The sequence below is a fragment of the Jatropha curcas genome, chromosome 7 (genome assembly GCF_041381405.1).
Source record: "Jatropha curcas cultivar XTBG-Jc1 chromosome 7, XTBG_Jcur_1.0, whole genome shotgun sequence".
Taxonomy (NCBI): domain Eukaryota; kingdom Viridiplantae; phylum Streptophyta; class Magnoliopsida; order Malpighiales; family Euphorbiaceae; genus Jatropha; species Jatropha curcas.
In genome coordinates this window covers 29,619,068-29,646,684 of record NC_143157.1, presented here as the reverse complement: position 1 = coordinate 29,646,684, position 27,617 = coordinate 29,619,068, and the positions used below count along the sequence as shown (strand labels likewise).

Genomic DNA, 27,617 nt, shown 5'->3' with positions numbered 1-27,617 from the left:
AATTCGGCTTTAAAGACAAATTCCTACCAGACATCTTGAGTTAATACTCCCGGCACGAAAGCTCATTTATTAGTACTCAATATCTGTCAAAAACAATCCATTATAACCATGACAACTGTCTGATTAATCAATGTGGTTCTGAGCATTTGGAGGACTCAAACATAGGTTTTTTTCCAGGTTCTACATGCATGAGCGCATGTTAAGTTTTTTTTTTTTTTTTTTTTTTTTTTTTTTTTTTTTTAAATATGGGAAAAAGTAAATGCTCAGATCATATATGCACTAAACACTGGATTATGTCTTGGTATACATGTTAATACTAAGTTAAACTTGAATGAAAAAATTGCAAAGACTTCCAACTCCTTTTAAAGGATTCCTTTCTTTTTGTAAGCATCAATAAAATTCCAAGAAATATCAAGGCGGCAGATCAAAAGCTACGGAGGGGACGAGCCACAGAATATGAAACTACTTCCAAGTTACTTTCAAATGAAAGCCATCAAAAATAGAACTTTGCCCGTGAACAGAGCAGAGAAAGCTCAAGTCCATAGACAAGAGACTGCTTAAGAAACAGAACCAGACCCAATTGTCATAGTCTGCAGAGATGTATAAAACCATTGCCAAAACTTACAGAGGACCAACCAACTTTACTATTTATATTTGAAGGTGGAAATATAAATAAAAAAGGTCCAAAGAATCAACATAAGCGCCGTCCTGGGCTACTACTCAAGCAAGCAAAATTTAACAGGTAAACAAAAAGGAAAACGCAAAGATAATAACTTTTTTTTTTTTTATCTAAATCACAACATTACCAAAATGTATAATGATGGATAATGATTCATATTAGCAACAGCAAAATGCATAAAAGCAATTAAAGCATTCAATCGACCAAGTAAACAACTAATATCAGAGCCATGAAATTAGAAAATCTTAAGCAAAATATTTAAGTAACAATTATCCAAAACATAAATGGCTTAACAGTACAGTACAGCCACTATTCAAAAATTGCAACTTGAAATAAAGCCAATACACTATTAAAGTAAATCCCTAACATGGAAATAGGAAACCATAACTCAATAAGAAGGTAGTTCTACTCTTGTTCGGAGGCTGAATCCCCGCTCTTGTTGTTATGCTTCCTGGCATACCTCTGGTTCCTCAAGAACTTGGGATCCATCTAAACACAAAATCAACACCAGAACAAGTTAATAAAACAAATGACAATGTATTTGAATTCAATCACTCAAAAGAGGAGAAGAAAAAAAGTAGTAAATGAAATTACCCCCTTGGTGGAGGTGTGACGATGCCTCTTTGGTTTCTTGATGCCATTCTTGTGAGCCTTGTAGGACTGGTTGTGAGCTGTATGGTTCTTTGACTTGGCCATCTCTGCAATACAATTATCAAACAAAAACTCTAAAAGCAATCAGATAGAAAAATAGAGGCTTTCAATTGTAGGGTTATAGCAATCAGAGGATTCACCGAACAGACCTGAGAGCAAAGGAGATAGAAGCGGCTCTGTCGCAGTGAGTGAGATCGTCCGGCCTCTTAAGAACGAAAACCCTAATTCTCTTTGCTTTATATAAGTTCTTAGTTACTAAACTGCCCTTAGACTCCTCTTCGGGCTTGGCTGCTTGAGGGTTGAGACCTTTTTGAGATGGGCCTATTGGGCTTCTTTTTCGTACTAAACTCTAAAATGGGCCTTAATGAACTCGCTTCATCAGGAGCTTGAGTTCACAAATGGCAAAAGTTCGTAAATTTGCATCCTTTGCTAAATACCTTGATAGCTATATGAAAATTAATCCACAACTAGTTGTCCACCGGTGTAATTTAATTCCCTCCAAAAAAAAAAAAAAAATTTAAGTATTTCTATAAATAATGGTAATATTATATTTTTAAATATAAATAATGATAAAATTTAAAAAAATTTATTTATTATTTCTTAAAATATTAAAAACGATTTATATCTTAAGATAAATAATCACTTTAGAGTTATTTATATTTTGAGACCAGCGAATATTTCTACTACGAATTTATACATGTGTAAATTTTTGTATAACCCCACATCCACCTCCTACCTACTTACTATTGAGCTAATAAAAATACAGGTACAAGCTGAAAATGCAAAACCAGCTATGACCGAACTTTCCTATCCTCATCAAAATAAAATTTCCTGTTGTAAAATGCGAGTCAAGGGCCAAGGCAGCTGGAAAATACAAAAAACGACATGGTACAGTCAATAAAAAAATACTAATAAATAACCTAAATTTTCATTTTTCAACCCCGTGCTCTTATGGTCCCTTTCCTTAGCCCTTCTTGTTTCTAGATCCCCAATACCTCCAATATCAAATATATATTCTTGAATCTGGGACTCAATTGGATCCCAGCCTGGGCGTTTGAAACTGAGTCTGATAAGCCATCATGTTTCTGTTAGATTGGTTTTACGGAGTTCTTGCATCTCTTGGATTATGGCAAAAGGAGGCCAAGATTCTCTTCTTGGGCCTTGATAATGCCGGCAAGACCACTCTCCTTCACATGTTGAAAGATGAGGTCTGCAAAAGATTTTTTTTTTTTTTAATTTTTTTTCTTGACATGGTTTATTGAATCTGAAATAAATCTCCGTTTGCAGAGACTGGTACAGCACCAGCCGACCCAGCACCCAACATCGGAGGAGTTGAGCATAGGCAAAATCAAGTTCAAGGCCTTCGATTTGGGTGGCCATCAGATCGCTCGTCGTGTCTGGAAAGATTACTATGCTAAGGTGTTGTTCACGATTTCCTAATTTGTTTCAATGATTTATTGTCTATTAATAATCACTTAAGAATACGCTTTTATATGTTTATTACTTGGTTCCTGAAGGTAGATTCCCATTTAACTTTGCATGCACAGTGGAATTGCTCATGATTTGACATCTTTTGAATCAAAGGTTTTCTTATGTGGGTCTGGTCTGTGCTACCTATTGATTGAAGAGCTCCATAAATCTTTTATGTTGGAAATTTATTTTATTCATTTCATGGCTTTAGATTTCTTGTAATTGTAATATGGTGTAACTTCTGAGGTGTTAAGCTAGTAGATTTGTAGTTCATTGATTTCATTTTCTTCTATTTACCTCATCTGAATGGTCTTGGTTACTTCATTTCTAATAGGAAGTTTTCTGCTTATTGATCCCATGAAATTTTGCATTACTTTGAATCTCGACTAGAATAAAGGCAATTGGGCCATGTGGCTGTCTTCTTTTCCAATTATGGTGCAATGTTGACGTCGGTTAGATCTGGTTCTTAGCTGGATTTGCAAAATGTTATGTGTGTACGTGTCTGTTTATTTCTTGTATGATGTGGCCAAGGGTGAAAAACTTCAGTGCTAGCTCGAGAAGTTATAGGTAGAAACTGGGTTTTGTGTATTTGCAAAAATATATGTGCAGTTTTGGTTTCTTGTCTATGCATATCTCAGAATCTAATTTTCAATTTGTTGAGTTGCATTGGAATAAAACTTGTCTGTTTTTCCCTCTCTAAGCATACGTTGTGCCTTCATAATCCGAGGCAAGCTTTCCAATGCGTTTGCTGGATTCATAGGAGGCCAACATGGATGATGAAAGTTCCACTGACAGCACCTTTTTTGTTTTTAGTAAGGTTTTTTTTGGTACTACTAGCTTTAAATGCAGAGCTTATTTCATGGCTTCTATGAAAGTCTTTGAAATTTGTTTTCTTGAAAGAAATACTACTTCATGTTTGAGGATTATTAAAACTCTTCTGAAAACTTTCTGGCTGGGACGAATTTCTGAGATATTTTGAAAATTTTGAAGATTGTATTGAAGTTTATTTTGTGTGAATGGTGACCAAAAGACAGGATTTCCATTTATAACTAAACAATAGAATTGGTTCTGAAATGCTGTTGGTTACCATTTTGCATTTGTGTTGCTTTTTGATTCATTTGCTAGGTTTCTACTGGTCCATGTGTTTCGAGTTGTTTCTTTCACCTGATGATTGTTAAATCCCATATTAATAGCTAGTTGCTTCTGCTGTGTGAACCTCTTCTTGCATTAGCACTATGACTTGGTTTTCAAATAAATACTTGATTCAGGTAGGTAATCTGTGATTTTGGGGAGTAAGAATTCAATCTATATCTTCTTTCTCTCTATGAATAGGTGGATGCAGTGGTTTACCTGGTGGATGCATATGACAAGGAGAGGTTTGCAGAATCGAAAAAGGAATTGGACGCCCTTCTTTCGGATGAGGCCCTTGCCAATGTTCCTTTTCTCATTCTTGGCAACAAGATTGACATTCCGTATGCAGCTTCTGAGGATGAGCTTCGTTATCATCTAGGACTTACCAATTTCACAACTGGCAAGGGGAAGGTGAATCTTACAGACTCCAATGTTCGCCCCCTCGAAGTTTTCATGTGCAGTATTGTCCGCAAGATGGGTTATGGCGATGGCTTCAAGTGGCTCTCGCAATACATCAAATAGAATGTGGGAAAACATCTGGCCTTGTATTCTTTTGGAGCTTGTCCTGTCATTTTTGCAGTGTCTTACTACAATTAGATTGGAAATGGAATTCTTGTTTGTCTTCGATAGATTGGTTCGAGGATTAACATCAGTAGAAACATTTGATTGATAACTGAAAGCCATTGTGAAATTGCTGTTATTGAAGAACAAAGTTGTTGTGCAACTATTTTGTGATGGATTATATCTATTTTGTGGATTAATAAGGTGTGATCGTGGTTGAACTCGCAATAATGTCTGCTTTTGGATCTTGTAGCTCCCAAATTTTAGATCCTGGTCTGATGAAAGGTGATCCATTCATTCAATCTAATGGGAGTTTGATTGATCAGTTAGCTTGGTCATCTTCATAGCTTAGCTTTCACTTGTGGGTTTTCTGATAACATTAACTGTTGCTTGTCAAAGCCATCAACCATTAACTTCAGAGGAGTCTAGAAAGCACGTGCATCACATTCCTCTACAAAATTCTCATCTACTCTTAAAGTCATAGAAATAATTAAATATGGTTGGGTACTGAAAGTCAAGATTGAACTAAAAGTATATCTGTTGAAGTTTGCTTTTCTTTCATTTCTTTTGAGATGGGAATATGCTTATTGAAGTTTCAGAGGAAGAAAGGCACTTAATTTTATACTTACGAATTTTCATTTTAAATACAAATAAATACTTTTATTTTAAAGGAAAAAAAATAATATTTTAACTTTCAATTCTTATATGCTTTTAATTTTTTAGAAATCCTTTTTCCTCTTTTTTTTTTTTTTTTCTTTTCAAAATCAAGTGTGCATGATAACAACGCCATGTGATTGACGGGGATTATGACGTGGTCAGTTTTTCTAAAATAGACGGCTGCAGAACTCCAGGTGACACATCTCATCCAACCACCACCGTCCACGTGGAATTCGAACGCGAAGCTGTTGATTCGTCCTCGCCCGTCACACTGTCCCTTTTTAATTGCTTTTGGTCCACGTGGAATTCTGACGCGAAGGAGACAGACGCCCTTCTTGCTGATGAGATTGAAGATGCCCTCCTTGCTTGGTATATGCAGCCCCTAAAGAATAATTGCTCCACCACTTGGGCCTCACTCATATCACTACCGGCGAGGGAAAAGTTGATCCGTCCGCCGCGACTATTCGCCCTCTTGAAGTGCTCGTGTGCAGCATTGCACGCAAAGTAGGATATGGCGAAGGTTTTAGGTGGCTTTCTCAGTACGTATAATAAAATAGCTGAAACTTAAAAAACTTTGCTTTAGAGGGTCTCCATTACAGAATTAAAGAGCAAATTGTTTCAGGTAATCCATGTAGTAATGAAAAAGATGGTCCTACCTTTGACTCTCTGGTGGCAACATCTTACCTATTTTTGATATTGAACTTGGTTAGGTTGCAACAAAGTTTACAAATCATTCCAGTGTATTTTATGTACAGAGTTCAAGATAAGAGAATTTGAACCTTCAACTGGTGGTTCGGACAAATAATGAACCTCCCAAGATATTAACATAGTACAAAAGGGTAAAACGGGCAAGACCAGATTACACTAGAAATTAACCTAAAGATAATGAACCTACACTACAAGCATTTTATGCATATATGCATGTCATTAATATTAATAATGGCGAAACTACCAAGTCAATCTGCATTTGCAATCAACTTAGTTAAAAGTTCATATCATGGTCCCGGAGCTCTTCATAGTCCAGCTGCAACAAAACAGACATGATTATTAGTTGGTCTCCAAAATGGAACTATCAGACTATCGACTTCCACACAAATCACTCACCTCTGCTTGGTTATGGGCCAATTTCATCCTCCGATATTCCTCTTGTGCCTTCTTTGAACGAAACATGGCTTGAACCCGTACAACGGATCTTTCAACCCGCTCTTCAGCTTGTTTCCGGCTGGCTTTATAGAAGTCTTCCTCTGGATCGCTTTCCTGCCTCCCATATTCAACTGTTTCAACAGGATTAACATGGAGTCCACGAAAGCCTTTTCTCTTCAAACGCCATCGCAGAATTGCCTTTTCAACCACTCCCACTGACCAGACTATCTTACGGTACTGTCTTCTCACTTGGAAGCCCCGGAAAGCAGCCTGCAGTAGAATAATATTAATAAATTATTCATATCCCCATAAATGACAACTGATTCTCAGGCACGACACAATCACAAACTAGAAAAATAATTGGGGTGTTTTATATAAAGTAAATGACCAAGGAGATGGCAAAAAGTGCTTACTTGAATTCTAACAGCTTGACGACGCATATTAAGGAATTCCTTCCTCATTTTCCATGTACGAAACCTAAACTGGATGCGGGCAGCAGCTGCCATCTTTTTCCGTGTATCAAAGTTGCGAAAGGCATGTTGAATCTTCATTGCTGCAATTATATTTCGTGCTTCATCCTCTGGATTTGCAAACTCAACTGCTTTGGTCCGTATTTTGAAGGAGTGTTCTCTGAATGCAGCCTGTATGCGTGCAGCTGCATCAGCGGCTGTTTGATAAGCTGCCAAAGTATCCTTCAGATATAGATCCTCCTCATTCAGGTTCTCAGAGTTTACTGTTTCAGCTGCACTTAATTGCAGCATGCCACTGGCATTGCCGGCTATAGACATATCCTTGAAGTGTGCTACTAAAGACTTTTCTGACAGATAAGCTGCTAAGCCATCATAACCATTTTCATAAGCAAGATCAGCAGCAGTGCGTCCCCCAGGGTTTTCTGAAGTGGGGTCTGTGACCAAGTTTGGCTTTGCCCCTGCAGATAAGAGAACTGCGACCATCTTCTCCCTAAACATGGAGGTATTTCAGAAACAGAGATATAGAGAAAAGCTATCAATGCATTCAGAGGTATGCATACGATCAACATTGGTGTCAATGGAACACAATGTGGATGTAAAAGTAGCAGAAAAGAGTGAAGATGTCCCAAGTTAGGAGAAGACAAGGGGAAAAATCCAAAGGATGTCCCAAGATGTTAACTTCAAGAGTCAGAAAGAAATGCAGCTTAGCTGAACAGTCACATAGAAGACTTAAAAATAAAGCAAGATACAAACGACGCATATTACATACCTTCCATAATATGCTGCCCAATGAAGAGCTGTCCATCCACGTTTATCCCGAAAATCCAATGATAAGCCTGACCATGAAAATAAATAAATAGCCCAAGTATACCCAAGAATAGCACACAAATGGATTACTCCTCGACCTTGAGCATCATATTCAGTGGATTTACAGCCCTGAATAACTCTTTCCAACAACCATTCTTTTAGCATATTCTTCAAAGTAAGTTCAAATAGAACATCTTTTGCTTGTGGAAATGGAACTCTGTTGTCCTCAATGGACTTCATCAAATATGCCCAAGTATTGGAAATGTCAGAAATTTTGTGGGCAAACTTCTTAGCTTCCTTCAGGGCAGTTGGTGATACCTTACTAGTTAGAACGTCAAGGCTCTTGGATGTAGAGGAAAGCAAAAAAGCAAGACTCATCTTAAGTTTGAACTCTTCCCAGTTGGGTTTGTCTTCTGAAGAAACCAGAGGATCAGCTTTGTCTTTAGAAGAATCCACAGGATGATGGAGCGGAGAACGATACTCAAAATTTAAAACTTGGCTTATGGGTTTATGGCCATCCAAACTCAAAAACAGGTTTGATAATCCTGGGGAATGTGGTGGGACCAAACATCGATATGCCCCAGCCTGAATAATTTCTGCAGGAATGCATGTATCTCCACACACACAAACCAGATTAGACTTGGTTAGGTGTAGATACTGTTCGTGGAAGTATCCAGTTACTAGGATCTGCATTAAAAAAAAGAAAAAAGAATGTAAGAAGTATCCAGTTACTAGGATCTGCACACACACACACACACACACACACACACACACACATATATATATATTTGTTGTTCATGAACACACTGACCAATTTTTGTTATTCCAAGCAAGGAATTTGCAAGAAAATATTAACACGTCTAGAACTATTTTGAAACTTTGGACCACCTATTTGCAAGATAACTTTTAAACCACAAGTAACAAACGACTCTGTCTAAAAATGATAAAATAGTGATAGAGGGAAAGGGAAACAAACCTTTGTTGTTTCCGTTGAAAAGGACCACGTGTGGGAGATATCAGTGATGACAAACATTTGTTCAGGAACAAAAGATTGAAGTTGATCGATGGCAGTGAATGAATCATGACCAGATGAAATTGACGATTCAAGCAAAGGATTATCTACAGAACCCGAAGACTCAGCTATAATGGAGTTTATCCACCTTCCAAAACTATCCTGACTTTGCAAACCGTCATTAACCAACAAGTCCAAAGAATCACCAGTCCCTGGGACAATAGAATCCTTGTTCTGTGCATTTGAATTTATTTGGACACTCGTTGACTTACTGTAGGTATCACCTGGACTATTGAAGTGAGCATTGTTGCTCCTTGAAATAACCTCAGTTAAGTTATCCAAAGAAGAAATTTCTGCAGACAAATTGTAGATTGGAAGAGAACTACCCTGCAAAGATGAACATTAATTAGTTGCTCTATGCCATATTGCCAATAATTATAATCAAGCAAGTAAATGGAAAGCAATCTGGTTCAATTTAACTGTATTCGTCGGTTCACTCTAGGTTTTTCCAGTTTTAGGGCCTTTTTAATTGTCCCTGCCATCTAACACAGTATCAGAATGGAAAAACATATCAGATAGGGAAACTAAATCCATGGATCAATTAATATGCAGTTCAGTTACAGTTCTATGAACATGTAGATTGCCAAACTGCAAATGCTTCCCACAAAACAGAATGTATGGACTTCTGCTCAAACATATTGGCACTACAAATGTGAGAAAAATCAAACTCGCAAACACAAGGAGAATAAAAAGCTGCTGGGAAAAAGAAGCTTGAAACTGTGAATGATTCTGCTTACATCACTCACGGACCCATTCACTGCAATTTGATTCTGTCGGTCAAAGCCCACAATCCCATCTGTAAATTAAGGAAAGAAAATAAAAGGTTAATTAATATAGAGATCAAAAAAATATTCATGATATTTTAAACTATACAGATTGCAGCAAATGAAATATAGACCTTCAACTCCTTTAGGCATGGGCGAATTGTTAGGATCATTCATCACAAGCTCATCCCAATCAAGTGTATTAATCTCATGAAGCTTCATTTCATGATTTCTGACAGTTAAATTGTCAGTAGGCCCTGTTGCCTCTCCAAAATAGCAAAGAGTGAGAAAACATTACATGCATTTCTAAAAAGCAACAGTTGAATATTTGTTTATCATGGTAAAGTAAAAAACAAAAAGCTCTTATGTAAAGTTTGCCAAACTGAAAATCCCTGATAGCCCTATCAAGAAGGAAGCTGAGTTCAAGTCTGTCTAAGGGATAGCCCCATGTAGTGGCCTCCATGGTTTTAAATAATGGCCATTAGATGGAATCCTAGCCAAGTATTACATGATTTTCCATTTCTCTATGAGTGATTCACCAATTGAGATGAAATATGAGAAGCAACCATTTCTCATATTTCATCCAATTATCAAATTAATATCTTGCATATTTCATTAATTCCATTTTTTAACTTATATTTGATTGAATTTTTCTTTATTGTTGATTTTGAGTTATCTTGCAAATGGCTATAAAAGTTCATGGCAGCAGTGGTGATTTGGAACTATTCAATCTTATTCAGACTGTTTCCATGACACCATTTTTCTTTCTACTACTATTTCTGGCCCAACTGAAGTTTCTAGCATAGCTTCCCAAAGCTTGCATTCCATGCCAAACAAGCAAGTCATAATTCTATTTGTTGAAAAAACAAGTAAAATCACCTAGATGCTCTTTTTCGCCAGTATGATATGCATTACCAGCTCCAGAATCAAATTCTTCTGATATAAGCCAAGGAGACTGGTCAGAGATTGAACTAGAATTTGAATTCATAGGTGTGACTGGAGAACCCTGAAACTGTTACCACAAGTCAAACCACAACCCATAATAAGGATTGGACAATCATTTCTTTATCAGAATCAATGATGATAAAAGCATGCAACTTTATTTCCAATAATATACCAGAATGTCTAACACTAGAGAACTGTTTGTAGGCATAGCTCAAAACTTCTCTTTATAAAATTAGGATTTTCCTTGAGTATAGATCTTGGAAAAATGTTAAAAGAATAAAAAGGACAGAAAAAAATATATGTTTACATATAATTTGTAGAATGACATTTTGAGGCAACACCCTCACCAAATGGAAAAACTATATAACTAACCTCCTGAGTTTCACGATAGTGGACAAGAACTATGTGTTCCAGAGTCCTAAAAAAAAGAAAACAACAAAACAAACAGTCAAAATGTGAAACAGAGACCAAAGATCATCTTTTATGGAAAATTATAGCAAACTAAAGACCATTTAAGATAAATAAGCATGACTTATTTGTAGATCCAGATTAACTTTAGCCACACATACTTATCCAGTAGCCAATAACACCTGCGAACAAAGGTTTGGTTATCTTCACCATGTGCATAGTACACATGAATCCTTTCTTCATTACCAACCTGAACAATGGAACACAGTGAAAAATTCCTTAGAACAGTTGATGATGGATTATTTGGATTATATATATATATAAAACAAATTTGATGAAGAAAAATAGGGACTTGAGTTATGCAGACATATTATCCATAGTACCATTAACTCAGCTATTAGTGGGGGAAGCGGGAGAAAAGGACAGCAAGCATATTGTGGCACACATAAGTCTAAACATGCATATCTATACAGTTAATGTATAGGTATATCCATACAAATGGAATTGCATGCCTATATATATCTATACAGTTATATGACGAAGAAATAGAATTGAAACTCAGTGCTTGCTTCACCAATTCATTCATAAAAGACTTTCCCACAACATCCATGTAACATGTTGAAAATTTAGAATCTACATGTTGCTGTCAGCATCTATCTGATGAATGTAATATTATGTTAGAAATTTGTAAAACTCGGGTATATAGAAAGAATTAATGCTGTCAGTTGAATTGGGAAAAAAAGAACAGTTAATGCCACATGTAAAATTTTAGAAAGCAAGAAAACTCACTTTTAAATGTTCATGAGCTTCTTTCACGGTCTTGCCGTCTTTCTTCTTCTTCCAATTATGGCCATCTTTTCGGAAGTTCCTGAGCTTCTTACGGTCAAATAACACAATAGTACCACCTGTTACATCATAAGACATCCAAAATTAGATAACAAAATACTATAGAAAAAGTTCACTGACACTCCATATCATCCTGCAGGATAGGCTAGCTTCACCTATTAAAATGCAATAAGACTCAAAAACACAGAGAATTTTCTATTTGATATTTGTGAAGTGGTGAACAATAGCATATGAGTTACAAGCACAAACCAACCATATTGACCATTTTCAACACCATATTCACTCAACAGAGACTATCCAATAGCTCCTATTCCCATCCTTTGCTCATAAATGGTATATAGGCTGCCAAAGCCCACCGAGCAAACAACTCTATGACATTTAAATAGAAGGAAACCTGCTTGGGCCAGGAGGCTTAAACAATAACAAGTTTCATCATGAAAAAATTCAACCAGACAAAAGATAGTAAAATTAGATGGAGATGAACAGAGATTATTGATGTTTGTCGAAATAGCAAAACTGGAAAAAATGATAAAGGGTTCATATTTTAAACCTCTCGTATCAATCAGGAGATCTCAAACTGGAAAATCAGACACCATAACGCTTATACAAGAACAAGATTCCAAAGTTGCAATAGTTTTTCTTCATGGGAGCCCAATAGAGTTGAAAATAATAAGGACTTACTTTTGGGTAAGTGTACTGGCTTCACATTAATGACGAAATACTTGTAGTTACAGAGTATTGCATGAATTTCATTTGGGCGGAGCCATCTTGTTCTAGCTTCCTCCATTATGTTTCCAAAATCTAAATCTGCCATGTAACAAGGTCCCGTTGCTGTATTAGCACAACTATTCATATAATCTCAATAGAAAGGGAGCAGAGGGATTCAAAAATTTAAGAAAGCAAATCAGAGTACCATAATCATCTTTAAAAAATGATTCCCATTGCAGTTTCTTAGATAGCATGAATTTCAGTTTTTCTATTTCTCTCTCACAGTAATCAACACTTTTTCCCTCATGCTCCTTGGCCTTTACCTCATGCTCATGCCACGTTCATTCTAACTCTGTTGCCTCATTTTAACTGTTCTATAAATAAGAGAAATTATGTAGCATTCTCTAGACACTATTGCTCCTGAAAAAATGCATCCATTTCCAAATCTACCCTTCTTGTCTACTTCAATCACAAGTTCCTATTCAGCAACATTCACCTAAACACCCAAATAAATTAATAATAAAAGAATTTCATCCACTTATGCAAACAACTTGGATTCTCCAACAAAGATGTTTACTGTTTGGCAGCAAGCAACGATTTTAACTAATATAAGAGTTGCGTAAAGCAATTCAAGACCATATACTTATTTGTCACCAAAAATAAATAAATAAACAATAGTAACTCGCAAAAAAAGACTTGAAGCCGACTTTTCTCATTTTCGTTATCTTTCAAATTCTGATCACATAGAAGTACTGCTAATATGCTCTCATCAAGCAAAAGCACTAATTTCGTCCGTCAAATTCAAAATTACCAACAGTTTTGCTTTCAAAATCAAACAAAAGTCCTGGAGAAAAGAAAAACTAGTTATCATAAAAATGTCTAGCATGCCATGCATAAGCTTAGCTACCTAGCTTCCACTGATCAAATGCTAAAGTCAAAGTCAAAAAGAGAACAAAAATAGAAAACAGCATAGCTAAAAACCTTGCAGCGTATGGAATCCATGAATCTCCGAGCTCACAAGCCGCCCCAACATAGCGCTGTCCATTGAGAAACTGAGCGCATAAAGCAAAACCCAAAATCCCCAAATTCAACCAATCTGCAAGTCAGCGAGTAAAAAACTTATCAATTAAGGATTGTAAATGAAAACAAAGCCAAAATAGCAAAAAACAGCTCGTAATTAGAGTTGTGAAATAGAGAGAGAAAAAAGAGAAGGTACTCTTTCTGTTTGTTGGAAATGACGGGGAGTGTCTGTTTGCTATCTCTAATCAAACTAAAGTGGCGACAAGAGCTGTTTCAAGGAGCAATGTACTGTAGATGAAAATGCTCGCTCCTTCAGTCCTCTCTGTGTAAAATAATATATACACTATTTCTTTTTATTTGTCCCATATTATTTTCTGTTTCTTTTTTAAAAATTAATAATTTATTTAATTCTCTATTTTGCCTCCCTATTAATGGTTTGTATACCAATAAATGTATTGTCTTGCCTTAATACTTTATAATTATTCCATCAAAAGAATTACTTTATAATTATTAACTTTCAAATAAACTACCCTCTACCGTTTATTTTAATAGCAAATATTTTACTTTGTTCTATTTTTACGTAGAATTTTAAAAGTATATTAATATTAATAATTTCTTTCAATTTTATCTATTCATTAAGTGTAATTTATTGTTATATTTGTTTTTCTCCTTTTTATCATTACTTTAATTATAGTTAAATTACAAATTTGACTACACTTGTAATTAGAAGTTTTTCGTTATATTAAGGTATGAAAAAATAAAATTGAAATACTACTCTGATGGTGATGCTTTAATATGAGATAAAATTAGCATTTGTTTTGTAGCAGAATTAAATGGGAGTTTTTAATTTTAAAAAGGGTAATTTAGACATTATATAATGTATTTTTAGAAAATCAATGTATTTCGATCATTTTTTTAATTTTTATAAAAATATAAAATTTTCCATAACAGAGGAAGTAGTATATATGTAAACAGCTTTATACCTTGATTATTATACTATAACTTTAAATTTTGGATATCTACCGGTATAGATTAGCATACTATAAAAGAAATTGTGAAGTAATCATATTACACAGAAACTCTCTTTATTTTTTCTTTTGTCCTAAAATGTAATTTTACTTTAAAAAAAAGTCATTTTACTATTATTTAATTTTTTAATACATCACTATTTAATGTGGATCTATATTCCTATTGTATACATAAATATAATTTTATATGGACAGAAAATGTTAATTATGTAAATTATTTTTTTTTATGTTGAATACAATATTTACAACGAAAATTGCATGCCTTAAAGAAAGTCCAATCTAATTGGCAGGAATAGACATTAAAATTAATTATTATTATTATAAACACCGAAAGGTTCCAGAACAGCAATTAATTAAGCAATTAATAAGTTGTTTAATGCAAAATAATCAGTACTAAAAAACAACAAGGGTCAGATCAGGACGTTTTTTTTTTTTGTTTGTTTGTTTTTCGATGTCTCTAGTGTTTCTATCTTTTTTGATGGCCTCAAGCCTGAGAGCACATGGGCTGAGAAAAAGCCCATCCAAAACCCCATAGTCAAATGTCGAGCCTTCCTGATGAACATATTGGTCCATTACAGCTTGGTCATTCCGTTAGTCCAATGTATGGCCTTCAATTGTTATTACTTTGCTTGCAATTGAAGAAGAAGACAAAGCAAGCAAACTCTGCTGCCACCTCAGCTCTGAAAAATCTCTCTCTCCTAATGCGTTAGGCCTTCACTTTCTATTCCTTTCACTCTGGCAAAGCAATCTCCAACCACCCTTTTCTTCTTTTAAATTACCACACTCAATTCCCTCACCACAACAACCAAGAGAGAATCTAATTACCAAGATGGAGTCCAGAAAGAGTGTTCATGCCATAATGGCATTGTTAATGTTAGTAGTAGTAGTAAATGGAGCAGATCAGCCATCTCCAGAAAAGCCATTGGTGAAGATAGTGAAGGGGAAGAAGCTGTGTGACAAGGGATGGGAGTGCAAAGGCTTGTCCGTATATTGCTGCAACCAGACTATTTCTGATTATTTCCAGACCTACCAATTCGAGAACTTGTTTTCAAAGCGCAACACACCTGTGGCTCATGCAGTAGGGTTTTGGGACTACCATTCTTTCATCACAGCAGCTGCAATTTACCAGCCTCATGGGTTTGGTACCACCGGAGGAAAGCTCATGGGCCAGAAGGAGGTTGCTGCTTTTCTTGGCCATGTGGGCAGCAAAACTTCATGTAAGTAAAATAGGTTTTATATATATAGATTTAATCTTACTCGTTCTTGATCTATAGATTAATAAGTGCAATGGGTGATGATATTTTCAGGTGGCTATGGAGTGGCTACAGGAGGACCAATGGCTTGGGGTTTATGCTACAACAAGGAAATGAGTCCCAGCCAATTTTACTGTGATGATTACTATAAGTACACCTATCCATGCACTCCTGGCGTTTCATATCATGGTCGTGGTGCCCTGCCTATTTACTGGTATGCATCTTTCCACCTTTCATCTCATTTACCCACTTAATTTAATCATACTAGATTTATTTTCAGAAAAGATTACTCGTTACAAAAGAAAAGCAAGTAATGCAAATTAATGTGTTGTATGCTTAAAGCAAATTTTCTGTTACCAGTCTTTTTCTCTGAAAAGGAGGTGCCACCCACCCATTTTTAGCAGAAAGTTGGTAGAATATATATTTTCTTTACTGGTTGCCATATTCCAATAAGCATTCCCTTTCTCACTAATTAATGATTCAACTACAGGAACTATAACTATGGTAAAACTGGAAAAGCTCTGAAGATTGATTTGTTGAATCATCCAGAATACATTGAAAACAACGCCACACTAGCCTTCCAGGCTGCAATCTGGAAGTGGATGACTCCGGAGAAGAAACATCTGCCATCAGCTCATGATGTATTTGTCGGCAAATGGAAACCTACCAAGAATGACACTTTGTCCAAGAGGGTACCTGGTTTTGGCACCACCATGAATGTCCTTTATGGAGATCAAGTTTGTGGGAAAGGCGACGACGAATCTATGAACAATATAGTTTCTCACTACCTATATTACCTTGACCTGATGGGCATCGGGAGAGAGGAGGCAGGACCTCATGAAGTGCTGAGCTGTGCTGAGCAGGTTCCTTTCAACCAAGCTGCTTCCTCTTCATCATCTTCTTGAGCCTTGTTTAATATCGGTAAATAGTCTGTCCATTGTTGAACTGTTCCTCTGTGAAGGAAAAATTTTAATAAGGGACAGGCAAGTATAGTTTTGAATACTTAATGCAGCTTCTGAGAAGAAGAAGAAAAAGAATTTCTATTCAACTTTTGTTTTTGGTATGAATCTGCTGTATAGGGAGTTTATATTAATTGAACCGCTTATGCCTTTCCTTGTTTATGTGTAAATCTTTGGTATAATTTGATTATTATGTTTACAAGCTGTATAATTTTTGTTTTTGATCATGGATTTATTCGCAGTAATGCATACTATCATTACAAATTCATTATAATTTTTATCTAATTTTCCACTGTCAGTAAGATTATAATAAAAATAAAATTTATTATCTACACGTATTGTTAATATTCTATTTTTTTCTCATGAATAATAAAAAATACATTTACTACAATTAAAAAATTATTTTCGATTGATTTAGTGTATAAAGTGAGCCGCTGTCGGTCCATGGATTTTCCTTCCTTTTGCCGCATTTCGCTAAAGGGTTGAAGGGAGATAGTGCATTAAGCTGTTTGCAAGGGCCAACTCGATCCTCTTCCCCAGGGATCCCAGATTAGGGAACCCTAGGAGAGCCGCCGACTCCGACTATCGTCCATGTACGATCCATACTAGATCTGACCAACTGCCCATCTTACCTCCTCTACGTTCTTGACAGCCCATCTTTGTCTCAGTAGAGTTTTTCAGTGGCATGTTTCAGTCCTCTTCCCCAATATTTAGAAAAAGCGAGTCACCGATTCAGGTACAAGATACTATCATTACCGCCTGGACAATTAGACATCCAACCCGTAATCGCAATGACCCAATTGCAAGAGCGGAGCTCTACCAACTGAGCTATATCCCCCCCCGAGGCAAGTGGAGCATGCATGAAGGAGTCAGATGCTTATTCTATTCTTTTCTTTGGCGCAGCTGGGCCATCCTGGACTTGAACCAGAGACCTCGTCAGTGAGTAAATATTTTCTTTAATAATATATATACATTATTATTCACACATATTACTATATTACTTTATACATTCATTATTATTCATTGATATTACTGTAATACGTTTGCGGGCGGCAATGTCAGTAATGACTAATGAGGCTTGTGAGAGGACATAATTGATTTTAAAATTTGGCATTATTATCATATAAAAAACATTCAGCTTGCAGGACGTAGTCATTATCTGTTGATTCATGCAAACGGTAATCTAAAATCTAAATTATTGAATAGTGATTAACTATTTAATTAGTTTCTGTATTTTAGTCAAGATGATATTTATTATATTATAGTTTTGCAAAATCATTTATTCATTCGTGATGATTACCTGTGTTTAACAAAAAAAATGTAATTTTTATTCTTAAAAAAAACAATTAAGTCTTTTCATAAAAAAAATGTAATTTTTATTGTTAGGTGGTGAAGCACTAAACAAATAAATGATATGAATTTAAACAGTAACACTATATTAAATGTGAATAATCAATTGAATAATATAAAGTATTTAAAAAATAAAAAATATTTTTTTAAATAAAATGAGTAAGATTTTTTATAAAATTTTAATTTTAATTCGATAAATAATAAAAATATGATAGTAATTTCGATCAAAACTGAGAGACTTTATAGGTAATTTTCCATTATCAAATAAGTAAAGTGTCTGATGAATATCCCTAAACGAACCCGACATTTCAAGCACTTGAGAGTAGAGTAGAGAAACTTCGCGTTTCGGTGGATTTTTTCGAATTCAATATTCTATCAGATAAGGGATGATCATAGAGTTTAGCTACAAAGTCAAACTCGGTGACTTGATGATGTGCGTAATTTAACCAAGCAGTAAAATATTACTATGGACTGAAAAATAGAGAATTTGTGTTGTAATTCTTTTTTTTTAATATATTTATATTGGAATGCTTGAAAATGATTTACATAAAAAAAAGGAGAATTGTTTTATTATATGACTTATTTAATAATAAAATTATTAAACTTAAATTTAAAAAAAAAATAATTCCTTCCCATCTTTAATTAAAAATAAAATTATAAATAAACAAAAGAAGTGTCTTTGTTTGAATCAAGATTCTCCTGGACCTTCAGGCATTTGGCAATTTCCCAGAACTTGGGCCAATTTTTTATCAGCTGACATTAACTTTTTTGTCTTATATCATATAAATTTAGTTGCATTACTATCGTTTATCATGCTGTTAAAATTAATAAGCTAAATCACCTTTTATTTATAAATTTAAATAATTTCACCTTTTTTTTGAATTAAATAAATAATTTTTTAATGCCTTAGATAAAGTACCATAGCGTAAATGAATTTTTCTGCTCAGATTTTAATTTAAATGAAATGATTTCTTTTATCTTTTATGTAGAATAACACATCCTAGCAAGTTTCTAATGCAGGAAAAATATTTAATTATTTTCACTTATGGTGGGACCGTATCCATGTATATTATGTAGTAAGTTCTGTCACTTGGTACCTTATCCAGCAAAAGTGAGGTGTCAATTGAATAAAAATACATAAAAAAAACAAATTAGGAAGAAAAATATTAAAAATGCCAGGATTAAATTTCTTAATTAGGTTAATAAATTTTTAAGTCCTTTTTTATTTTTATTAAGAGAATCTCTAATTGCGCTGATTTTTTTAAAACAAATGAGCTGTTCGTTAACCAGGGGGCCACAGTGGCTTTTGAAAAAAACCAAAAAAAAAAAAAAAAAAAAAAACACTCTTCCAAATCGAAATGGATGGCACAGCGTTTTTACGAATAAACATTTCACTTGTAATTCAAAAAAAAAAAAAAAAAGTTTTTATGAATAGGAATTCTCTACATCCGGTACATGGATATCCTTGTTTTAGATTGGTTTAATACATGGAGGTCCATGTGGTGGCGAAAAATAATAATATAAAAAGAACTCCTCCCTTGTCATCAGACCTATAAATACCCTGACGAAGAGAATTTCATTTCACTCACTCATCATTTCAAAGCTGAAAGAGAGAACGAGAGAGACTCTAACAGGAGAATTAGAGAGAGAAAAGGAGAGATGGCTAAAGACATAGATGATCTACCTAAGATTGAAGCTAACTACACAGCCTTGACGCCTTTGTGGTTTCTGGACAGAGCAGCTACTGTACACCCCAACAGAAAATCTCTGGTCCATGGATCTCTGCACTACACATGGCACCAGACCTATCAACGATGCCGTCAGCTGGCCTCCGCTCTCGTCAAGAATAACATCGGCGTCGGTAGCACGGTAATTCTGAGAACTTCTTCTTCGTCTTTTTGTTTTTCCTGTTTGTTCTTTGTTCGATAAGAAAGCAGAGCAGAGTCAGCCGTTGGCCTCACAAGCCACAAAACGACATAATTATAAGAGTTTTAAAAAGATCGAAATTAAAGATATAAAAAGAGATTATTTTCTGTGCTTTTACTTTGAGTTTTCCTTTTTTTTTTTTCAACACTATTTTATTTTAATTATTGCTACTTTTAGTAAAACTTTTTGAATTAGAATTCCTTACTGTGTTTTTAATTATTTGATTATTCCATATTAAGCTCTCATATATATATATATATATATATATAAATAGGACTTTTTTTAATAGCAAAAATTATACTACTGAGTAATTTGTCAATGAAGATTTAAAACACAAAAAAAAAAAAACTCTATTTTTCACCATAAGAATTGTTGAAGTTAAAGGAAAAGAAAAAATATTTATCTGTGTACTTCTTTTTTTATTTATATTGTCGGTTAAAGAACTTATCATTGTGAATTTTATTTTTCTATTAAAAGAATTCTCGATTTTATTATGGAGCAACAAGTCAACATATACAAAACGAAAAATTTCATAGTTCCAGCCTTCCGGGATTTGCTTTCCCTAAATAATGATTGAGGTTGGGTATATAATTTATTTGCGCTAATTTGTAAAATATAATTTGTTGAAAACATATTTATATTTTGCATTTATTTTCTGTTTTTTATATTATTTATTTATATCCACTACAACGGCTTTGTTTTATTTTATCTTTTTTAGAACACAGAGCATCAAAACAATTTTCTTTTGTCCTTCTTTTTAAGATGAGAACTTTGGAAAACTTGCAACCACCATGTTGGTGGCTTAGTTTTGTTTATAGTATAATAATAATTAATAAATAACAAGTGGTAGCAATAATGGGACAAAATGTATTGACTGTTCCAAATTTTTTGCTGTTATTATCCAATCACTACAGTCTAACAATTTAGGATAATGATTCAGCATGTGCATCTTTAAATGCGCAAAGTCTTTAGCAATTGGATTAGGGATCAAAAGTTAAATATATTTATTAAAAGTCAGAGAAGTCTTGAACATATTAGTCATAAAAAATTTAGTATGTTCCAAATTCAATTTGGTTGATTAAGACAATTGGGTTTTTTAAGTTATAGAAGTCCTTACTTGATTGATGTAGTTATGCTGACAAAGTCATAAATTGGCGAATATGTATAATGGTTAATTTCTCGAATTTTATGTAATTAAATCTGCTTAAGGCTATGACTTCAGAATCTTGAAACCAGTTTCGCGGCTTAATTAGTTGCATTTCTGTGATTAATATTTGCAGGTAGCAATAATTGCACCGAATATCCCCGCCATGTATGAAGCTCATTTTGGTGTTCCCATGGCTGGAGCTGTGGTAAATGCTGTCAACATTCGTTTAAATGCTTCAACCATCGCTTTCCTTTTAGGCCATTCAAAATCTGCAGTACTAATGGTGGACCAAGAGTATTTTACCTTAGCAGAGGAAGCTTTAAAAATCTTGCGAGAAAAAGAGATTAATTTTAGCCCCCCATTACTAATTGTTATAGCTGATGAAAGCTGTGACCCCAAGGCCCTGAAATATGCTCTGGACAAAGGAGCCATTGAATATAACAAATTCTTAGAAAGTGGTGACCCCAACTTTGCTTGGAAACCACCAGCAGATGAGTGGCAGAGTATTGCTTTGGGTTATACTTCTGGTACAACCGCCAGTCCCAAAGGAGTAGTTCTTAGTCACCGAGGGGCATATCTCATGGCTCTGAGTTGTGCTATGATTTGGGGTTTATATGAAGGGGTTATTTATCTTTGGACTTTGCCTATGTTTCATTGCAACGGTTGGTGTTATACCTGGTCTCTTGCAGCTTTTTGTGGGACTAATATATGCTTGAGGCAGGTAATTATTCATCTTAATAATAAAATTCTAAACTTTCCTGATTATGTGTGAGATTTTTCTTTCTTTTCTGATTGATTTCCACTTATAAGTAACTGTAATGAAATCAATTCTTCCATGGCAGAATTTGGTAGTTATGGAAGAAAATTACAATTGATCTCTTGATTGTTTGCTCTGTTTTCTGCAGGTCACAGCTAAAGCAGTATATTCTGCTATTGCAAACCAAGGTGTAACTCACTTCTGTGCTGCACCTGTGGTGTTGAATAGCATAGTAAATGCTCCAAAAGAAGATACTATCCTCCCCTTACCCAGAGTAGTCCATGTAAATACAGCTGGTGCTGCTCCCCCTCCTTCTGTTCTCTTTGCCATGTCAGAAAAAGGCTTTCGGGTCACACATACCTATGGTCTTTCAGAAACTTATGGTCCATCCGTTGTATGTGCATGGAAACCTGAGTGGGACACACTGCCTCCTATAACACAAGCTCGCCTGAATGCACGCCAAGGCGTGCGATACACTGGCTTGGAATGTCTAGAAGTAGTTGATACTAAAACTATGAAACCTGTCCCTGCAGATGGAAAAACTATGGGAGAAATAGTGATGAGAGGAAATCTTGTAATGAAGGGTTACTTAAAGAATCCAAAAGCTAATGAAGAAGCCTTCGCCGGTGGATGGTTTCATTCCGGTGATCTTGCAGTAAAACATCCAGATGGGTATATAGAAATTAAGGATAGAAGCAAGGATATTATCATTTCAGGAGGCGAAAACATCAGTAGCTTGGAAGTTGAAAATGTGCTGTACACTCACCCTGCAGTATATGAAGTCTCTGTAGTAGCAAGAGAAGATGAGAGATGGGGAGAGTCCCCATGTGCTTTTGTGACATTGAAACCAGATGTAGATAAATCTGATGAAGGCCGTTTAGCAGAGGATATAATCAAGTTTTGCCGTTCCAAGATGCCTGCTTATTGGGTTCCAAAATCTGTTGTCTTTGGACCATTGCCAAAAACTGCTACTGGGAAGATTCAGAAACATATTTTGAGGGCCAAGGCAAAAGAGATGGGACCTGTCAAAGTGAGCAAGTTATAGAGGATTATCTGTTTGTGTCATGATTAAACTGTCAATTTAAATAAATTATTAGCAAATCATACGCTTTTTTTATTTTTTGAAGAAGAAGCAAATCATATGCTTTTTAGTCTATTGTTTATCACATGGAAATAAACTTGATGAAATTTTCATTTAAAGGCCTTTTTCCTTTTGTATTTCTATTTTCTACCGAGTTAGTTGTTTGCTATGTGAATTACAACGTGCACCCACCTCGAAAAGAAACATTAAAAAGAAAAAAAAAATGTGATTTCTGTTGTTTTTTCTTTATTTGTTTTTTTCAATAAAGAAAGTCAAAGTGTTTTTTTTTTCCATTTTTAAATAACTTACCTAACTATATTATACACGTCACTAGTCACCATCCCTCCATATAACCACGTTAGCAGTGGCAGCTGAAAAATGCTTAAACGGACACTCAGAGTGACTAGTGAGTAAGGTCATAAGTGGCTGTCGGGATGGCGAGAGATACAGATGACCTGCCAAAAAATGCGGCCAACTACACTGCCTTAACGCCGCTGTGGTTCCTGGACAGAGCAGCCACCGTTCATCCAAATAGAACATCGGTTGTGCATGGATCTCTCAGCTACACTTGGCTACAGACGTACAAGCGGTGCCGTCGATTGGCTTCCGCTTTATCCAAGCACTCCATCGGCCTCGGTAGCACGGTATTTCTCATTTTTCATGTTACCATTTCTGTTGTCTGGTTGTCTTTTTTTATGGCTCAAAAAATGATTTCCTATTCGGAATTGTTAAATTGATAACTAAATAAATTGGGAAGATTTCAATTTGTAGTCTTGTTTTATTTCTAATTTCTATAACTAGACGATTGTAGGGTTTGTTGGCTAGTTAAAGTGACTCGTAAAGATAATAAATTAGTCTTCTATCTCAATTTGTGTTCCTAGGTTCTTATAATTGAATTGTGAGTTCCAACAAGGCTCGTCAAGTAACCACAGGTCACCTCTTTGCTAATAAGCTCCTGCTTAATGAGCTTGTGCAAAAAAAATTAATTTAAAAAAAAATGGAAAATGCTTGTAACAATATCAACAAAACCATGTGTTATGACTTGTGAAAGTAAGGCAACTTTGAACACTTTTTTATTGTATTCTATCTTCATATTTGTAATTTTGTTGATTTTTGGTGCGCTTTTAATTTTGTCTCTACGGTATCTGTCCCCAATTTTTATGTGTCTATGGTATCTATAGGCTTTACAATTGAAATTTGAAATTTATGTTTAACTGCTATGAAATTTGATTATGATTTTATGTTTTGCATGTTATACCTTAAATGAAAGATGCTTCCATGAAACTATCATGTTTGCTCTTTCTGGATTTGACCTATTGGACATATTTTATGCTTCTTTAGGCTGCATTATTTCATGTTGACAGCTTAATCATATCTTTCTGACTTGTGGTATCAGGTAGCAATAATTGCACCAAATATCCCTGCCATGTATGAGGCACACTTTGGAGTTCCAATGGCTGGAGCTGTGGTAAATTGTGTCAATATACGTCTAAATGCATCAACTGTTGCTTTCCTTCTAGGTCATTCAAAATCTGAAGTTGTGATGGTCGACCAAGAGTTTTTTTCATTGGCTGAGGAAGCTTTAAAACTCCTAGTAGAAAGTGGAAGTTCTTTTAAGCCTTCACTGTTAATTGTCATAGCTGATAAAAGCTGTGATCCTAAGGCTGTGAAGCATGCTTTGGGAAGGGGGGCTATTGAATATGAGACGTTCCTGGAAACTGGTGACCCTGACTTTACTTGGAAACCACCAATGGATGAGTGGCAGAGCATTGCGCTAGGTTATACTTCTGGCACAACAGCCAGCCCTAAAGGTGTGGTATTGAGCCACCGAGGAGCATATTTAATGTCCTTGAGTAATCCTCTAAATTGGGGGATGAGTGAAGGAGTTGTATACTTGTGGACTCTACCTATGTTCCACTGCAATGGTTGGTGTTTCACTTGGGCGCTTGCAGCTCTTTGTGGGACAAGCATATGCCTTCGACAGGTAATTTTTATTGATCTGGGTCATTATTGTATAATTACTTACGAATATGGAAGAAAATCTTCTGATTCTACTTGTTTCTGTTGGTATTGATTTAAGCATAGCTATGTTTTGTTGCAATCACATTTAATTGGCTGGCTTATGGTATGCAAGGAACTTCTAGACCTTCTAGATTGACTTTATGGATTGGTAAAGTTGGTGTAGTCTAGGAATTATTTGACTGGGGATGTAAAGAACTTGAAGGTGTTGCGTGGGATAGAGTCTACCTCCGTACAAGGTGAATGAATTTGCTGATTGATGCAGCAGCTAGTGTTGTTCATAGTATGTAATAACTGATGATTGTTAAGGACTAGGCTAAATTTGCTACAGATAAGTTTGGGTATTGAACATGAAGAAATGCTATTTCTTTGATGTTCTCCCTCTTCCATTCTTTGGTTTTCCTTAAGGTTGGAGCAATTGAATTACAAATTATATTTTTTGTTTATTTTGGCAAAATGCAATTAGAATTTAGAGGAGCAAGGTCTTGAGGAATTGCTATGCCAATCTCCTTTTACAATGAATTTGGTAGGCATTATAGAAAATAGTAAGACTTTGCTCATAGTCGCATTATAGAAAATAGTGGAAAAGGGTAAACTTATATTCTTCTTGTTTGAATGAGAAATAGGTACTTGCTTTTTCAATGCGGCCTCCCTGTATGTTAATTGACTTTATCAAAGTTGTGCTGGCAAAGCTGTTTTAGTTGATGACATAATTTGTTTAATGCAATGGCTGACTGGTTTTGAACCATGTTGAAGCATGGCACAATTAACCTATTTACAAGATTATTGAGCTGCATTTCTTTCCTCTTTCCTGACTCTACAGGTAACAGCAAAGGCAGTCTATTCAGCTATAGCAAACAATGGTGTCAGTCACTTTTGTGCTGCACCAGTTGTGCTCAACACTATAGTGAATGCTTCTAAGGAAGAAACTATCCTTCCCCTACCCCGAGTCATACATGTGATGACTGCTGGTGCTGCACCACCCCCTTCTGTACTCTTTGCAATGTTGGAAAAAGGTTTCCGTGTTATGCATACTTATGGTCTCTCAGAAACGTATGGCCCCTCTACAGTGTGTGCATGGAAGCCTGAGTGGGATTCACTTCCTCCTATCAAACAAGCCCGCCTCAATGCACGCCAAGGCGTGAGATACATTGCCTTGGAAGGCCTAGATGTTCTTGATCCTAAAACCATGAAACCTGTCCCTTCAGATGGAACCACAATTGGAGAAATAATGATGAGAGGCAATGTTGTCATGAAGGGCTACTTAAAGAACCCAAAAGCCAATGAAGAAGTTTTTGCGAATGGATGGTTTCACTCTGGGGATCTTGCAGTGAAGCATCCAGATAATTACATAGAAATTAAAGACAGGTCAAAGGACATTATCATTTCTGGAGGAGAAAACATAAGTAGCCTGGAGGTAGAAAATGTACTATACACGCATCCAGCAATATATGAGGTATCAGTAGTAGCAAGGCCAGATGAGCAGTGGGGGGAGTCCCCCTGTGCTTTTGTAACATTGAGGCCTGAAGTCGACCAATTGAATACACAAAGCTTGGCTGAAGATATAATAAAGTTTTCCCGGTCAAAGATGCCTGGTTACTGGGTTCCAAAATCTGTAGTTTTTGGAGCATTGCCAAAGACAGCTACTGGGAAGATTCAGAAGCATGTGCTGAGGGCTAAGGCAAAAGAGATGGGACATGTCAAGATGAGCAAACTCTAATAATAAGGATGGATTTCCTTGTGTTGCTGAAGATGGTATGATCAAAACTTGTACTTAAAGAAATACTATAAAGCTTTTTAATCCTTGGAAATTATTCGTGAATGCAAAGTTGTGCCTTTGAATGATTAATTACACCGTGGAAGTTAATTGTAAGGATTCATGAGAGCACTAGTAAAATAGCAGCTTGAACAGAGTGAAAGAGAATTGATGTCCGTTTCTGTTATGCCCAGCTAGCCTGCAGTAGAGTTGGAATGCTGGCTATGTCTTAGGCCTATTGGGTCATAATTTGGATCTTAGTTCTTAATCTGACAGTTTGAACCGGGGGCCCGAAGCTTAGTGTCTACACCATTAAAGTCCTGATCTTTGGAAATCGGACCCATGGCCACATGGTTCTGACTTGTCATTTTTGGACTAGAATCTGATGAACAGTCCCAATTAACGCAGAACCATATAATTAAGGCAGCGACAAAGACAGACAGGATTGAGGATTTTGCCTGCAAGGAAAAAAAACCTTTAAAGAACCGGGAGAAGTTGCAAGAGACAAAGAAAGTATAGTATAGGAAGTTAAAGAAGAGGATAAAGAAAGCAACCAGTTGCTTGGTTGGCAAAGGATATCCAACAACGTCAATCTCAGTAATGGTGTTTTTTTAAGGATAAGAATGTTATATCCAATCAATATCTGCCTCATATTGCAACTGTTACAGTTTTAAAGCTACTTTATCAATACAGATATGTTCCATGCATTTCCTTTTTCTTCTTTCTTATATAATAATATTATTATTATTTGCCATTTGACAGATAGAACTATGGACATATGTGTGCTTATCTCCTACGAGTATTGGATTGGGATTATCGTATTATATGGATGTGTGGCTGTGGGTCCGTTTTATTTATAATCCAGTTAGGCCAAATTTGGGCCTCTGTTAGGCACTTCTCCAACCAATCATAATCTCCAACCAATCCAACAAATCACATTCTAAGATAGCAATTAGGATTTTAAGAACAAGTATCGTAATTGAGATGTCTCTAACTCTATTCCAACCAA

The 27,617-nt window shown here is 35.5% G+C and overlaps 6 protein-coding genes and 1 non-coding gene across 11 annotated transcripts; 5 read left to right on the top strand and 2 right to left on the bottom strand.

Annotated features, from left to right (window-relative positions):
- Positions 1-887: 887 nt before the first annotated feature.
- LOC105643518 (large ribosomal subunit protein eL29z) lies at positions 888-1,629 on the bottom strand. Of its 2 annotated transcripts, none has more exons than XM_012228652.3 (3): positions 1,480-1,629; positions 1,274-1,377; positions 888-1,168 (listed from the first exon to the last, which is right to left on the bottom strand). In XM_012228652.3, the coding sequence occupies exons 2-3, from the start codon at positions 1,373-1,375 to the stop codon at positions 1,085-1,087; spliced, it is 186 nt and encodes a 61-aa protein (XP_012084042.1). In that variant the 5' UTR covers positions 1,376-1,377; positions 1,480-1,629; the 3' UTR covers positions 888-1,084. The 2 variants fall into 2 exon arrangements, with proteins under 2 accessions (XP_012084042.1, XP_089580150.1); XM_089724024.1 differs by having other exon boundaries at positions 1,274-1,404; positions 1,480-1,542.
- A 548-nt stretch (positions 1,630-2,177) lies between these two features.
- LOC105643516 (small COPII coat GTPase SAR1A) lies at positions 2,178-4,723 on the top strand. Its single transcript, XM_012228650.3, has 3 exons — positions 2,178-2,538; positions 2,618-2,749; positions 4,133-4,723. Exons 1-3 carry the CDS (start codon positions 2,410-2,412, stop codon positions 4,451-4,453), a joined length of 582 nt encoding a protein of 193 aa, XP_012084040.1. The 5' UTR covers positions 2,178-2,409; the 3' UTR covers positions 4,454-4,723.
- LOC119369739 (small nucleolar RNA snoR83) lies at positions 3,521-3,647 on the top strand. Its single transcript, XR_005177310.1, has one exon. It is a non-coding gene; the product is annotated as a small nucleolar RNA snoR83 (small nucleolar RNA).
- Positions 4,724-5,816: 1,093 nt separating the features above from the next.
- On the bottom strand, positions 5,817-13,660 carry LOC105643515 (calmodulin-binding transcription activator). Of its 4 annotated transcripts, none has more exons than XM_037635988.2 (14): positions 13,529-13,660; positions 13,294-13,408; positions 12,286-12,411; positions 11,548-11,663; positions 10,920-11,008; positions 10,723-10,768; positions 10,285-10,417; positions 9,540-9,662; positions 9,379-9,437; positions 8,546-8,968; positions 7,532-8,307; positions 6,706-7,252; positions 6,254-6,562; positions 5,817-6,173 (listed from the first exon to the last, which is right to left on the bottom strand). In XM_037635988.2, the coding sequence occupies exons 2-14, from the start codon at positions 13,355-13,357 to the stop codon at positions 6,132-6,134; spliced, it is 2,853 nt and encodes a 950-aa protein (XP_037491916.1). In that variant the 5' UTR covers positions 13,358-13,408; positions 13,529-13,660; the 3' UTR covers positions 5,817-6,131. The 4 variants fall into 4 exon arrangements, with proteins under 4 accessions (XP_037491916.1, XP_037491917.1, XP_089579916.1 ...); XM_037635989.2 differs by lacking the exon at positions 13,529-13,660 and adding an exon at positions 12,518-12,808 and having other exon boundaries at positions 13,294-13,447; XM_089723790.1 differs by lacking the exon at positions 13,529-13,660 and having other exon boundaries at positions 10,321-10,417; positions 13,294-13,499.
- Positions 13,661-15,150: 1,490 nt separating this feature from the next.
- CTL2 (chitinase-like protein) lies at positions 15,151-16,661 on the top strand. The gene is made up of 3 exons (XM_012228647.4): positions 15,151-15,577; positions 15,668-15,827; positions 16,104-16,661. Exons 1-3 carry the CDS (start codon positions 15,190-15,192, stop codon positions 16,516-16,518), a joined length of 963 nt encoding a protein of 320 aa, XP_012084037.1. The 5' UTR covers positions 15,151-15,189; the 3' UTR covers positions 16,519-16,661.
- Positions 16,662-19,434: 2,773 nt separating this feature from the next.
- On the top strand, positions 19,435-22,952 carry AAE7 (acyl-activating enzyme 7). Its single transcript, XM_012228645.4, has 3 exons — positions 19,435-19,791; positions 21,129-21,716; positions 21,901-22,952. The coding sequence occupies exons 1-3, from the start codon at positions 19,582-19,584 to the stop codon at positions 22,795-22,797; spliced, it is 1,695 nt and encodes a 564-aa protein (XP_012084035.1). The 5' UTR covers positions 19,435-19,581; the 3' UTR covers positions 22,798-22,952.
- A 211-nt stretch (positions 22,953-23,163) lies between these two features.
- Positions 23,164-26,701, top strand: LOC105643512 (acetate--CoA ligase CCL3). Its single transcript, XM_012228644.4, has 3 exons — positions 23,164-23,477; positions 24,230-24,817; positions 25,676-26,701. The coding sequence occupies exons 1-3, from the start codon at positions 23,268-23,270 to the stop codon at positions 26,570-26,572; spliced, it is 1,695 nt and encodes a 564-aa protein (XP_012084034.1). The 5' UTR covers positions 23,164-23,267; the 3' UTR covers positions 26,573-26,701.
- Positions 26,702-27,617: the final 916 nt, after the last annotated feature.

Excerpts from the sequence above, each read along its gene's own strand:
- LOC105643518 (XM_012228652.3), bottom strand. The coding sequence starts at position 1,375 with ATGGCCAAGTCAAAGAACCATACAGCTCACAACCAGTCCTACAAGGCT. Across the intron at positions 1,169-1,273 it reads GTCACACCTCCACCAAGGGG|ATGGATCCCAAGTTCTTGAG; the intron begins GTAATTTCATTT and ends TTTTGTGTTTAG.
- CTL2 (XM_012228647.4), top strand. The coding sequence starts at position 15,190 with ATGGAGTCCAGAAAGAGTGTTCATGCCATAATGGCATTGTTAATGTTA. Across the intron at positions 15,578-15,667 it reads TGTGGGCAGCAAAACTTCAT|GTGGCTATGGAGTGGCTACA; the intron begins GTAAGTAAAATA and ends TGATATTTTCAG. Across the intron at positions 15,828-16,103 it reads GGTGCCCTGCCTATTTACTG|GAACTATAACTATGGTAAAA; the intron begins GTATGCATCTTT and ends ATTCAACTACAG.
- AAE7 (XM_012228645.4), top strand. The coding sequence starts at position 19,582 with ATGGCTAAAGACATAGATGATCTACCTAAGATTGAAGCTAACTACACA. Across the intron at positions 19,792-21,128 it reads ACATCGGCGTCGGTAGCACG|GTAGCAATAATTGCACCGAA; the intron begins GTAATTCTGAGA and ends TAATATTTGCAG. Across the intron at positions 21,717-21,900 it reads CTAATATATGCTTGAGGCAG|GTCACAGCTAAAGCAGTATA; the intron begins GTAATTATTCAT and ends TGTTTTCTGCAG.
- LOC105643512 (XM_012228644.4), top strand. The coding sequence starts at position 23,268 with ATGGCGAGAGATACAGATGACCTGCCAAAAAATGCGGCCAACTACACT. Across the intron at positions 23,478-24,229 it reads CCATCGGCCTCGGTAGCACG|GTAGCAATAATTGCACCAAA; the intron begins GTATTTCTCATT and ends TTGTGGTATCAG. Across the intron at positions 24,818-25,675 it reads CAAGCATATGCCTTCGACAG|GTAACAGCAAAGGCAGTCTA; the intron begins GTAATTTTTATT and ends CTGACTCTACAG.
- LOC105643516 (XM_012228650.3), top strand. The coding sequence starts at position 2,410 with ATGTTTCTGTTAGATTGGTTTTACGGAGTTCTTGCATCTCTTGGATTA. Across the intron at positions 2,539-2,617 it reads TTCACATGTTGAAAGATGAG|AGACTGGTACAGCACCAGCC; the intron begins GTCTGCAAAAGA and ends CTCCGTTTGCAG. Across the intron at positions 2,750-4,132 it reads GGAAAGATTACTATGCTAAG|GTGGATGCAGTGGTTTACCT; the intron begins GTGTTGTTCACG and ends CTCTATGAATAG.
- LOC105643515 (XM_037635988.2), bottom strand. The coding sequence starts at position 13,357 with ATGGACAGCGCTATGTTGGGGCGGCTTGTGAGCTCGGAGATTCATGGA. Across the intron at positions 12,412-13,293 it reads TGGATTCCATACGCTGCAAG|ATTTAGATTTTGGAAACATA; the intron begins GTTTTTAGCTAT and ends GTTACATGGCAG. Across the intron at positions 9,663-10,284 it reads TGGCGAAAAAGAGCATCTAG|GGCCTACTGACAATTTAACT; the intron begins GTGATTTTACTT and ends GAGAGGCAACAG.